We start from the raw sequence: 14,067 nt of genomic DNA on the forward strand, positions 1-14,067 counted from the left end.
TGGGATAGGATTGGTGAGAAATTAATTCATTTGCAATTACTTTCTTTTAAAGCTAATAAATTTCATTTGTACATCTCTAAGAAAAGAATGAGAGCAAAAGCATGCAAATGTTATGTGGTAGGTAAGCATGAAGAGGGTGTATCTTGCCACACTAGTGAGTGAGTGCTTAGTACAAAAGGTGGCCATTCTTGGGAAGTCATCTTATGAATTCATACACTTTACTCCTTCAGTACGTTTGAGCTCATAATTTAGGCCAGTAAATGCTGAGAAGGGAAATGTAGCTACTAGAAGGAGAAGAAAAGCACATAATAGATTAAAAGTAATTTTTTATTTTCATCCAGTCAAAAGACATATTTCTCTTTACTAAAATTTGACAAAACTTGAGTTGTGTATTATCTCATTACCTGCTAATGATAATTGAAAGAAGTAGTGACAGTGAATTTAGCTCTTGCATTTGGGTCCTTTGTGTCTTTATAATGTCTGGTGGTAAATCTATAAAAAATAGCAGGTTTAGATACGGACAGGTTACTCCTCTTGCTGTGGCTGGCTACTTGAATTGCAAGGAGGAACTCTGATAGGTTGCATGCAGATACCGAGGAGAAGATTGCTGAAGATTGTGATCTGATGGATGTGCTCACTGATAGCAGAGAATGAATGAAGCAGAACCAGAGTGTCCCTCTGCCTGGAAGAATAAGGCTTCTGCTAGGTGGAGAGGGAGACCGAGTCCACTGTGGAGTGGAAGGATCTACATTCTTCTCAGTGTCCTCTGCCGGTGTGGGGAGGAGGAAGTAGGAGAAGGCTACTTAGAGCTGCATGCCGTTTTGAGGCGATGGCCCTGCTTCTTAATGGTGAACATGCCTTATTGGCATCCTCTGCCATAAACAGTCCCCCTAGCAGATTATCAATGGGGCTTTTTTCTCTGGGTTATATCTTTTTCTCTTTATAACTAAAAAAGCAGTGTTTTAAGAGTTTCCCCTAAATTACGTACAAGGGTTCACATTCAATGGCAGGACCTGTATTATAGAGTGGTGTAACTCAGCAGTAAAGTAGAGGCAGTTCCAGAGGCTTTAAAAACATGCTGTCATGTAGGAATACATTTTCCCTCGGTTCAGCAGATTAGAATTCTGAAGTTTGTAGAAGGAATAAAGCTGCTATAAACATTCATGTGTAGGTTTCTGTGTGTACATAAGATTTCAGCTCATTTGGGTAAATACCAAGGAGTACGATTGCTGGATCATATGGTAAGACTATGTTTAGTTTTGTAAGAAACTGCCAAACTCTTTCCAAGGTAGCTATGCCATTTTGCATTCCCACTAGCAATGAATGAGAGTTCCTGCAGCAGCAGTTGATTCTTGTCAGTGTTTTGAATTTGAGGTATTGTAATAGGTGTTCACTGGTTATCTTGTTTTAATTTGCAATTCTGTAATGGCCTAACATGGCGAGCATCTTTTATATATATTGATTTGCATCTGCATATTGTCTTTGGTAAGATGTCTGTTTAGATCTCTTGCTCAGTTTTTTAGTTGGGTGGCTTTCTTACTGAATTTTAGGACAGGGATATAGGAAGGTTTAGTTTGGTTCTTACACCTTGATGATATGAAAATAAATGATGGGGTAATTTTATATTTTATTTTTTGAACGAAATAAAATTCAAGAGCTATGAAAGGGTTTACAGTAAAGTCTCCCTCCCATCCTATACTTTAGCTACTTAGTTTCTCTACTTGGGCAATGGAAGTAAACTGTCATCAGTTTCCAATGTAAACATCCAGTGATACTTACTGTATAGATAAACCAATACCTAATAGACATCTTCATTTTTTAAAAAAATATAAATTGTAGCATACTATACATGCTCTTGTGCCATTTTTCCCCATTTAATACATTCCAAAGATCATTTTATATCCGTATATAAAATCTTCTCATTTAAAAAAAATCATGGATGTAAGTAATTTAACATATCCCTTAGTGATGAACAGGTAAATTGTTTCCAATCTTTTGCTATTGTAATGCTGGAATGAATTACCTTGTATAAATTTATGTCCTTTTGTACATACATAAATTTCTCTAGGATAAATGATCAGAGTATGTGCACTTGTAATTTATATCTAAAATTAAACTCCTATCTATAATTTGTTTTTTCTTAGTTTGTACCAGCAACGCAAGTGCCCATTTTCCCTTAGCCTCACAAACACAGCATATTAGCAGTCTGCCCATATGCCAGGTTTAAAAACATCCACGATGGTATTCTCTTAGGAGGTAGCATTTCATGTTTAAGACTTCTGGGATTTCATTTTCTGTGAATTATCTTTATATCCTGTACCTGTTTTCCCCCCCTTTTATTATCCCCATCTACCCATTCTCCTTTTATTAATCTTAAAGCAAATCCAAGACATAGCATCATTTTATCTATTTCAGTATACATGATGTCTTTTGTAAAAAAGGACTTTTAAAAAATACCGCCATTCCTTTTTTTATTATTTTTTTTATTTATGATAGTCACACACAGAGAGAGAGGTAGAGACACAGGCAGAGGGAGAAGCAGGCTCCATGCAGGGAGCCCGACGTGGGATTCGATCCCGGGTCTCCAGGATTGCGCCCTGGCCCAAAGGCAGGCGCCAAACCGCTGGGCCACCCAGGGATCCCAATACCGCCATTCCTAAAAATACTAATCTCTTATCACAAATATCTATCTGAAAGGTAATTTTTTTTTAAATTTTTTATTATTATTATTTATGATAGTCACACAGAGAGAGAGAGAGGCAGGCTCCATGCACCGGGAGCCTGACGTGGGATTCGATCCCGGATCTCCAGGATCACGCCCTGGGCCAAAGGCAGGCGCCAAACCGCTGCGCCACCCAGGGATCCCTGAAAGGTAATTTTTAAAAATTTTTATTTGAATCTGGATTTAAACAACAATCCACACATTGTAATTGGTTATTCTGATTCCCCTGCAACATTTTTTTTTAAAGATTTTTAAATTTATTTATTCATGAGAGACAGGCAGAGACAGGCAGAGGGAGAAGCAGGCTCCATGCAGGGAGCCCGATGTGGGACTTGATCCTGGGACCCCAGGATCATGCCTTGGGCTGAAGGCAGGCGCTAAACCACTGAGCTACCACCCACGGATCCTCCCTGCAACATTTTTAAATAAATTTCAAGCATACAGAACAGTTGAATTGTAAACATGCCTAGACATGCACATAGATTATACAAGTAATATTTTATCATATATTTTTTAAGATTTTATTTAGTTATTTGACAGCAAGCAGGGGGAGTGGCAGGCAGAGGCAGGGAGAAGCAGGCTCCCCACTGAGCAGGGAGCCTGACATTGGGGCTGGATCCCAGGACCCTGGGACAATGACCTTAGCCGAAGGCAGATACTTAACCGACTGAGCCCCCCAGGCACCCCTATTTTATCATATTTTCTTCACATTATATCTGTGCATCCATCAATCTGTCTTTTTCTTTATGGATATCAAGGTTGTAGACCTACTTGACTCTTAAGCTTTTTGGAATACATAATTGTTAACTAGAGTTTTTTTTCTTGAGGTAAAATTTACAGTGAAGTGAACAAATGTTAAGTGTACCTACTGCAAGATGAATTTTAATGTACAACTGTGTAACATAACCTCTAGCAAGCTATGGAACATTTCCATCACATCAGAAAATTTCTTTACCCAGTCAAGTTCTGCACTTCTATCCCTTCCTCCTTTTAGAATTTTGTTTTTACCATGGATTGGTTTGACCTATTCTAAAACTTCATCTAAATGGAATCATACAGTATCTATTCTTGTGTAAATTTTCACTCAGCATGTTTTGAGATTCATCTGTATGTTTCAGCTCCTCCTTTTTTGTTGCTGAATAGTATTCCATTGTGGGTAAATGCCACAGTTTATTTAACCTTTCACTTAGGTGAACAACTGATGGACATTGGGCTTTTTCTAGTTTTGGGTTCTTACGAATAAAGTTGCTATGAACATTGTTGTGCAAGCCTTTTTGTGGATCTATGTTTTAATTTCTTTTGGGTACTTAGTAGAATATCCTGAGTTGTAAGATTGCTATATTTTTAATTCTACTAGAAAATGACATTCATTTTTCTAAAGTGGTCCTCCTATTTTATAAAAAACAACACTAGGAGTTCTAGTAGGTCCACATCTTCACCGTTTGCTGCCAGCTTGTAATTTTAGCCATTCTGTGTGTCATACGTAATAATTCACTGTTTGTGGTTTTAATTTACTGTTCATGACAATTGATAATGTTGAACATTTTTTCATATAAGCTTATTGGTCATACAAATATCATTAATGAAGATGAAGTGCCTGTTCTTTTAGTCTATTATGTTCCCTGTTCCATTTCTTTTGCCCTTATTTGAAGAAATAAGATTAACCTGTAGAGGTTTCCACAAACTGAATTTTGCTGATTGCCTTTCTGTGATGTTTATTGACCACTTTTTTATTGTGTTTGGGTTTTTTTCTTAACAGGGGCCCTATATTCTTATAATGAGTTAACTAAATACCCCCCCCAGCACTTTCTCATTTTGTTTACTTATCATTACAGAAATTCTTTTTATGTGGTGCAATTCTTTTTATTATTTTTAGAGAGAGAATGCGTGAGCAGGAGGAGTAGAGGGAGAGAGAGAGAATCCCAAGCCGACTCCATGCTGACTGTGGAGCATGATGTGAGTCTTGATCTCATGACCTTGAAGTCATAATCTGAGCCAAAAATCAAGAGTCAGACACTCAACCAACTGAGCCATCCAGGTACCCCTATGTGGTGCAATTCTTAAATCTCCCCTTTTATGGCTGCTAGGTTTTGTGTCAGAATTAGGTCATCCTAATGAAATGATTTTTAAAGTACCTGGTGAAAAGGTGTGACAAGAATATTGATGGACTCAGTGAAACAAGGATCACCAAGGTGCTTTCAAGTGATAGACTGAAGTGCATAGGTGAGATTTCACAAGTATATTCAAAGACCTGTGATCCCAAAACATACCTGGTTCTAACTGAACTAAAGAGGCTCTCAACCTTTTTTTCTGTCACTTGACAATGACATTTGGGAACCAAGAGTTGAAAAGAAATTGAGTTATTCACAATTTCTGATAGGCTGGCTGTAATATCGCCCATTTCTTGGTCTCAAGAATGCAACTGAGGGAATATAAGTTATAATATTGGACTAATTTTTAGCCTGCTTTAACTTAGAAAAAAATTATTTTTGATATACTTTATAATTGAATATGAGTGAGGCTGTTGTGTCAGAAGCAGCACCCTCAAATGGTAAGGCATCGTCGCTGCTTGCGGACTTGTATAGTTTTTCTACTCTACCTATTGGAGGCCTGAGTGCTCTCTTTACCAAACTTAATTATTGATTTTTAGGAGTCTGACATCCTCAGCAATGCTTACAACTAGTCACCGGCTCTATTTTTAGCTAATTTTACATTTCAAGATAATACGCTGTCTTTGAATAAAATTTGCCTTTTATTCTAGGTGTAGAAATTCTGCATGTCAGATACTTGATTTCTTATTTGGTAGACTGACATGCTTAGAAAATTTTCTTCTACAGAAGTGATTAATGTGTGAACAAAATTACTTGTCAGGAATGTTGAGAATAAAAGATCTCAATAATTTACAAATCCCCAAGCCAACAAATGTGTAAGAGTCCTTAAGATTTGACTTGAGGGACCTGTAGGAGGAAATATTAGGTGAAGTTACTTGAAAGATTTTTACTATAAATAAAAACATGGTGACTTCTGAAATCTATTTATTTTTCTTTTAAAAATTTTATTTATTCATGAAAGAGAGAGAGAGAGGCACAGACACAGGCAGAGGGAGAAGCGGGCTCCATGCGGGGAGGCTGACGTGGGATTCAATCCCGGGACTCCAGGATCACACCCTGGGCCAAAGGCAGGTGCTCAACCACTGAGCCACCCAGGGATCCCTGACCTTGACAATTTTAAGGAGCACTGTACTTGTCAGGTGTTTCGTAAAAGGTCCCTCAGTTGGAATTTTGAGGTGTTTCTCATGGTTAGATTGGGGTTATAGGACCTGGGCAGAGAACACAAGGGTGCTGTTTTCAGTACATCTTACCAAAGATTCATGTTATCCGTGTGACTCATCACTGACGTTAATTTTGATCACCTGGCCGAGATGGTGTTTGCTGGGGACTATAAATTTTTTTTTCTTTCTATATCGTACTTTTAAAAATTGCATTTTCTATATTATGCAAATTACTAATAAGTGCAGCCCACATTCAGGAGGTGGGAGTTAAGCTTCCTCTCCTTGAAAGAATAGGAGCTACATACATCATTTGGAGTTTTCCTGTGCAGATGTGCTGCTTCTCCGTCACTTATCTTTTATATTGGTATGGACTCAGGTATTTTGTACTTCGGCTTTAAAATCCTATAGAGGGGATCCCTGGGTGGCGCAGCGGTTTGGCGCCTGCCTTTGGCCCGGGGCGCGATCCTGGAGACCCGGGATCGAATCCCACGTCGGGCTCCCTGCATGGAGCCTGCTTCTCCCTCTGCCTGTGTCTCTGCCCCCCCCCCTCTCTGTGGCTATCATAAATAAATAAAAATTAAAAAAACCTATAAAATCCTATAGACATCATCTTGCTCACATGGTTTTGGCTTTGGCCACGGGGAGCTCTTCTGTTGGCTTCTATATCCCTTCAATGTCCCCCATCCCTTGGTTTTTATGTCACTTCCTTACTTTGTGGTATTACAAGATGTCCCAAACCTAGTAGCACCAGCCATTTCTCCAAAGAACCCTGGTTCCTTTTAGTGGAGAATGGTGCTAGAAACCAAACTTTAGTTTCTTTTTTTTTTTTTAAGATTTTATTTATTTATTCATGAGAGAGAGAGGCAGAGACACAGGCAGAGGGAGAAGCAGGCTCCATGCAGGGAGCCCGATGTGGGACTCGATCCCGGGTCTCCAGGATCACACCCTGGGCCAAAGGCAGCGCTAAACCGCTGAGCCACCCGGGCTGCCCACAAGCTTTAGTTTCTAATGAAAGATTGGATATGGGATTGTGCCCACTGCTACTGTGTTGGCTTCTAGACCCTCTAGCAGAGCTGTGTGTCAACCAAAATTCTCTTCACCGCCTCATTCCCCCTGCTTCTGGCAACGACCATTCTACCGTGCCTGAATTTGATTGCCCTCAGGACCTCATAGACGTGGAGTCCTAGCTGTCCTATGACTGGCTTGTTTCATGGTATCTTCAGGGTTCATCTGTGTAGTAGAATGTATCAGAATTTTTCCAAGGCTGAATAATATTCCATTGTGTGTGTGTGTGTGTGTATCTACCATATATTTTTTAAGGATTTTATTTATTTACTCATGAGAGACAGAGACACAGGCAGAAGGAGAAGACTCCATGCAGGGAGCCCTATGTGAGACTCAGTCCTGGGTCCCCAGCATCACGCCCTGAGCTAAAGGTGGCGCTAAACTGCTGAACCCTCCAGGCTGCCCTATCATATTTTATTCTTTAAATGGTCAGTGGATGCTTGGGTCGCTTCACCTTTTGGCTATTGTAAATGCTGCTATGAACAGAAGTGTATAAAGTATCTTTGAGTCCCTGCTTTCACTTTTGAGTATAGTAGATACCCAGAAGGGGAATTGCTATATTACATGGTAGTTTTGTTTCTTTTGGAACTATCCTACTGTTCTGCAGTGGCTTCATGGCTACCAACAATGCACAGGAGTTCCAATTTCTCCAACAAGTTAATTTTGAAGTCCAACCATGTTGTTGCCTATGCCTTTGGTGCCTTATCCAATAAATTATTGCCAAATCTAATGTCACAAATCTTTTTTTTCCCCTAGGAGTTCTAGCTCGTTTGTTTAGACCTTTGAATAATTTTGCATTAATATTTGTAGATGTTATAGTAGAGGTCCCACCCCACCCCCCCTTTCATGTGGACATCTGATTTTCTCAACACATTTGTTGAAAAAAACTGTCCTTTAAGTCCCTCTGGTCTTGGCACTCCTCTCAAAAATCATTAGACCATATATGTGAAGGTTTATTTCTAAGTTCTCTTCTTTTCCATTGGTGTATAGGTCTTTATGCCAGTACCACAGTTTGTTTCTTTACCAACTGTTTTGATCACTATAGCTTTGTACCAAGTTTTGCCATCAGAAATGAGATCTCCAACTGTTTTTTCAAGATTGTTTTGCCTGTTTGGATGTCCTCTGAGATTCTTTGTGAATTTAGGATGGATGTTTCTATTTTTGCAAAAAATACTGGAAGTGGTAGGATTACATGGAATCTGCAGATGGTTTTGGGTAGTATAGACATCTTAACAATATCGTCTTCAATTCATAAACATGGGGTGTCCTTCCTTTTGTTGGTATCTTTAATTTTTTTAGGCAGTGTTTTATAGTGTGTAGTGTACAAGTCTTTTTGCTTCTTTGGTTGTTTATTCCTCGGAATAGTGTTCTTATTGATGGTACCGTGAATAGTGGAAAACAGCTTTTAAGGAACATGCAACTAATGTTAAGTCAAGGTGTTCATGACTTGGTTCCCTTGGTTCTGTGGACAGCTGCACTAAGAGATTTTTGGAGTTTTGTTTAAAAAAAAGGGCAGGGGGGGGCTAAATAGCTTATGTGTAAGTCACAATAAAATCTCAAGTGGCTAATTACTTTTTCTTCCTTACATTCCATGTCCAGGGCTGCCACTTTTTAGTTTCATTCAAAACTAATTACAAAATAGCTTTTGCTAATTTAGGATAATTCCCCATATTACCTATAGCACCTAGAACAGTGCTGAAAACATGTAGATAGCCCAAAATAAGAGTGAAGAATCACACACAAAATTTTATTTAAAGGGGGAAAAAAACAGTCAACAATCTAGGCTAGAATTATTAGATTTTATTTTTCCCTAGTACTCTTAAAGCTCAGTTTCACCATGTAACAGGCCAGACTTCTGGAATAACAACTCTTTCCCGGGCTATAACGTTTTTCAGGAGAATTTATCAAGTACCATGGTTCTAGGATGTTTCCACCCCAGAATTCTAAATCAGTTACAGAATCATAGGTCTTAATTGGAATCAAACAATCTAGACACATGTAACATAATCAAAATAGCACATTCCACTTTTTTTCTTGTGGAATGCACTTCCCGCTTTTACCCCAAAGCGTTTGCTACAGAGATATTTGAGTATCACACTTTCCAAGAAACTGGTCTACCAGTTCTAATTCTTGGCTCAGCATAAGGTTCTCTTATTCAAGAAAATTTAATAAATATTCTGAGCTAATTGCTCTCGGCCATGTACAAATTTTTGTTTTACTTTACACCTAAGCTTTGTTTTCAATACCTCCTAGTTGCCAGAGTCAAACCCTATCTCCAAAACACAATTTTATAACTTGGGAGAGCAGAGAAGGACTAGGAAGGGAGTTGGCTTTTATTTTGCAGTAGGACATTCTGAAAAGGGCAGATGTTTACTTTTGGAGTCATTAAGTGAAGAAATGGCAAATGTTCCTCTTATTCTGATATTTAAAACACTTGTAGGCCAGGACCTTTTTTTGGTCCTGAAGCTATAATAAATTATATTGTTTTAAGTACATTCAAAATTTATATTACTCTTTAATTTCTTCTCCCTGAGTCTGGGTTCACAGTTTGGTAGGTACTTTAAAGAGGTAGTCAGTGGGGGTGAAGAAGAAACAAGGTTTGTCTAGCAGCACCTGGGAAAAATAGAGAACATCATTTTGATCTCAGTTAACATCCTTTTCCCCTTGAATCTGCAAATGTAATAGAGATGATCATTTTCCTTTTTCTCTTATCTGTATGAACCTTCTCTCTCATTATCATCCATCGCAGCTTTATCCCTATTAGCATAAATATGAATAGCCCCTCCAAAGACGTCATAAAATAAAGCCTTCAGTGTGGGTTGTTTAGAAGAGGGAGGCTCAACTGAGTAACTTTTATTCAGTCATTAGGGAAAAAGAGCAAAATTTCCAGCACCCCCAACTACTGCCTTTTCTCCCTGGACCTGGTTGATTTAAATCACTCCTATCAACGCTGGAGTGGATTCTTGAGTTCTGGGCTCTAGGAGATCCTGACATCTAACACAGGTAGAGACACTTGTCCAGGTCTTGGCTTCCAGTCTTACGATGGGCTGGAAGAATATTGTTTCATCAGATGCTCGTGGCAGAGATTGCAAACTCGCTCAGGCTTGATACTTGAAGGAAGAGGCAGTTCATTTGTTGAGCAGGCATTACAGAAGGTTCCTCTGCAGTTCTTACACACGTTCTACAAGGAGAAGAGGAGGTTAGGTGGGGAACAGAAGAGCAGAGTGAACGGATGCATGGAACGTAAAAGGCCAAATAACAGTAAATGGCCAATGCCTAAATGCCTAATCAAGTGTTGGCTGAATGAGTGCTATGTGCAGATAGTACCTGACGACACACCATCTCTGTCTACAAAGGAGCTTGCTGTCTAGTTCTCAGATCTAAATGAAGGGAAGCAGTGAAACAGAATTCCAAAGAGTAGATAAAAACACACAACTTATCTTTAGAATAGTTTCATTCATTGTATTCGCCTTTGGGTGGGCTACCAGTTTGTAAGTACCTAAGCATACTCCATAGAAGGCAGGGCGAGTGACCTAGCAAAGAACTGGGTAGCCTGGGTTAATGCTGCTGAGCAGGATTCCTAACACTGATGTGCTGTGCTTACTGTTTTCCTATAATGCTTTATACGCACATCCTTTGGGAGATCAGTGTAGCAGGAGCACAGCTTTGTAGGGAAGTTAGTCTCTTTACTAAGCACTTCAAATCTTTAGTGGCCATGCCATGGGGCAGCACGTGGGTCACTCTGGTGAAGAATGACCTGTGCTGTGAAGGCCGTGAAGGGTAATTTCCCCTGTTAATAATGCCACTTTCTCCCAAACAAGTCACCTTCCTGAGGGTGCAGGAGAGGCAGGGGTCACTGTTATTGAAAGCCTGGGAAGAATTTTCCTCTAACCTACTGCAGTTACTCTGCGTGGCCTCAGAAAAGCCAGAATTAGACTAGCTGTTTATTTGGGGACGTATTTATATAATTTCAGTTCTATAAAGGCAGTTCATCTTTATCTGATTCTGCTAATTTAAGACTAGGTCATATTATAATTTTGCTTGTTAAAATTCAGCATGATTACAAATAGTGGCATGCAGATTGGAATCCAGAATTTGGGCCCATTTCCTTATCTCCTTGAAGCACTTGTTTCTTACAGTGATTTGCCCATTTCTTGGGCGTCTACTATGAAATGGGCACCATATTACATGCTGGGGGATATGTTGTGAGCGGGTCAAAGATCTGGCCATCAGAACACCTACTGTACCTGAACGTCCCCACGCTGCCCACTCTAAGACTGGGGAAGTCCTCTGGCAGAGACCCTTGAGGATCCATGGGGAAAACAAGTGGTTTTGGTGTAGACAGCTCATTTCTTTTACAGAGGTTGATCTCCTCCCCCACCCCCGCCAAAAAAAAATACTGATTTGTTCTAAGCAGGATGAAGCATTAGAAGAGTATTGATTTGGGGGTCAAAGTCAGGTTGCAGCTGGGCTCTGTGACTTACAACTTGAGTAACTTTGAGAAATGTAAATGTACTTAAAATATCTGAGCCTAAAGCGGTTTTTCTATAAACTGATGGCACAAAGGAGATAAGACAGGGACTTGGCCTACACTTTATTACTTTCTTCATGTTAAATAGCACATTGCACACAGTAGGCACTCAATAAAACATTTAGTTACAAATTTATGCTTTAAATTATTTATATTTATTTTAAAGGGAATTTACTGACTGACAGAAAAAAAATCCCTATTTTATAAATGCTTGCTCCTTTGCCTTTCTCCCCACTCTGCAGTCTACACAGCGAGATCCCTATGTTAAAGGGAAATCCCCATGAAGGGCTTTTGGGTTCTCACCACTGTTACCTTTGTTAGGCTGCCATCTTCCTGGCACAGCTGACATATCTGTGGCTTTTCAGAGAGCAGTGGCTGATCCTAAACCACATATTGAGCCAGTTAGTTTCTCTTAGCCCCAGAAATATTAAAAACCAAAACTTTCAGAATATTCATTTTTTTAGTCACAAAATTAATACACAGTATAGACTATCTGGAAACTAAAGAAACAAATTACATATGGTCCTAACACTTTAATACAACTCTGGTAATCCTGTCACTATCTTTGAAGTTATTTTTGTTTTTATAATAATGTGATTTTATTTATAAAAAGAAAATTCAAGGATATGAGTGTGAAGTACAAAGTTTAAGAAAGCTCCATTCCTCCTGTCCTCCTGTATCATCGAGAATGGAAAGGAGTAGGCTTAGGCTTTTTTTTCTTATAACCTATTGGATAAATAACGGAATGGCTCAGTCATGGCCACATTTATCATCTTTCTCATGCAGTTGTCATATCCTATTACACTTGCAAATTATCTTGCAACCATTTATATTTATTTCCAAGTGATCAAGAAGTATTTTTTTTTTCTGTTTTATGGAAGGGGAAACAAAGGGAAAAAGAGGTACAGTGAGCCCTCTTAGGCCTCACGAAGAGGATTTCAAGCAAGAAGTAAGACGTGCTGCTCAGAGCTGAGCTACTTCTGAGGACAGTTCCAGGCAAGTGCCTGTTTGTTAAGGATACTGTTAAAAGGAGGGGCCACAGGGGCCTGTGTGCATTCACCGACTTTCCATGCTGCCTGCGTACCGCTAGGGACGGCAGAGCCAATCACATCATTTATACAAGCTATGTGTGAACAGGAGTCCATTACCTGTCCATCCACGGGGTGAGACGGCAGCCTACAATGAAGATTAAAAACAGTAACAAACAGCAATTTATTATATTTCTAAATATAGACATCCCAAAAGCACAGAAAAAAGCAATACCATGGTTCTTTTATGTTGTTGGGAGTGACCAAATTGTTAGTCTTGGTCTCCAACGAGAGGAAACTTTGGTTGTTAAATCTATTACAATCTGATGCTTGACCCACGTTATGGTTCCTGCTTAAAAATGGACTTGGGAGTTATAGTATGTTCCTTTTTTCAAAGAAAGTAGTTGAGCATTTGTACCCCAGCCTGTAAAACTCCAGTGGTCGATGCAATACATTTTAATAGTTTTGTAATGCTATTATAGAAATCTACGCGTCATAGGTCGTGTATTAGTCCCTTCTTCCAAATGTTCTTAAAATGTAAACTTTGGCAAATTAGTCAGTGTAAGGGGAACAAATGAGATTGCCACAGGTGTACCCATTGAGGCTGAACTATTTCTTCCTGAGACCTGGCTGGGCTAAACCTGATTTTCCCAATTTGGAACAGCATTGAGGAAGAGACGCAGTCCTGGGGATAATATACCACAGATCAACAGGGGCTCAGATTCTCTTTCACTGAGTGGCAGCGTGACCACTGGAGTGACTAGGTTTTCAAGCTGTTCCCTGGGCCATAATCCCATGGGTATGGTTAAGGATTGCTGTTCCGGCCAAGACAGGCTCCAGAAGCAGCTATTCTGGAGAACATGGAGAACAGAGACCAAGGATGTCAACAAAGAAGACCTGAGAAGCAGGGACCACTTAGGTGTGCCACCTCGCCTCTCTGTGCTCCTCAGTTTTCTCATCTCTAAGGGAGAAATAGATGATTCAATTTTTCCAAGGAGAATGACACTTTTAAGATCATGAATGCGAAACACACTTCTTAGCCGCACAACGAGACATAGGTAGTGTGTGGTCTCGCCTTCCCCGGGCCTAAATCAGAGGCTGGCACCCAAAGTACTCCTCGTTGTTGGTAAGTGACCAGGCTTCAGTCTGGAATGGGGCCGGTTCTCCAAGCTCTATTAAGCCCTCATTAATTTTACAGCCTTTCTGGCTCCTTTTTATGCACCCCCTGACCTGTAGGGTAGTTTAAGGTTAGTCCTGGATAAGGCCGTGCTCTCTTAGGGAGTAAATGTCAAGGCTTTGGAATCATTCTGGCTTTGGAGGCCAAGTACCTGTATCATGAGTCCTTTGCTGTTGCTGCTGTTGCTAGGATAGACTGATTTTTGGAGCAGTTTTAGGTTCACCGCAAAACTGAACAGAAAGTAGGTCCTGACATTCCCCATATACTTTGCCT

The 14,067-nt window shown here is 39.8% G+C and overlaps 1 protein-coding gene across 6 annotated transcripts in view; it reads right to left on the reverse strand.

The window, feature by feature from the left end:
• Window positions 1-8,843: 8,843 nt before the first annotated feature.
• RUFY3 (RUN and FYVE domain containing 3) overlaps window positions 8,844-14,067 on the reverse strand; it is a 72,309-nt gene continuing 67,085 nt past the window's right edge. For all 6 annotated transcript variants that reach the window (XM_055315305.1, XM_055315300.1, XM_055315302.1 and 3 more), the window contains 3 exons: window positions 12,738-12,765; window positions 11,902-11,970; window positions 8,844-10,239 (listed from right to left, as the gene is read on the reverse strand). In XM_055315305.1, coding sequence (XP_055171280.1) covers window positions 10,096-10,239; window positions 11,902-11,970; window positions 12,738-12,765 — 241 coding nt within the window. In that variant the 3' untranslated portion in view covers window positions 8,844-10,095. The remainder of the gene's footprint in view (window positions 10,240-11,901; window positions 11,971-12,737; window positions 12,766-14,067) is intronic.

Source organism: Nyctereutes procyonoides, unplaced genomic scaffold, assembly GCF_905146905.1.
Source record: "Nyctereutes procyonoides isolate TBG_1078 unplaced genomic scaffold, NYPRO_anot_genome, whole genome shotgun sequence".
Taxonomy (NCBI): domain Eukaryota; kingdom Metazoa; phylum Chordata; class Mammalia; order Carnivora; family Canidae; genus Nyctereutes; species Nyctereutes procyonoides.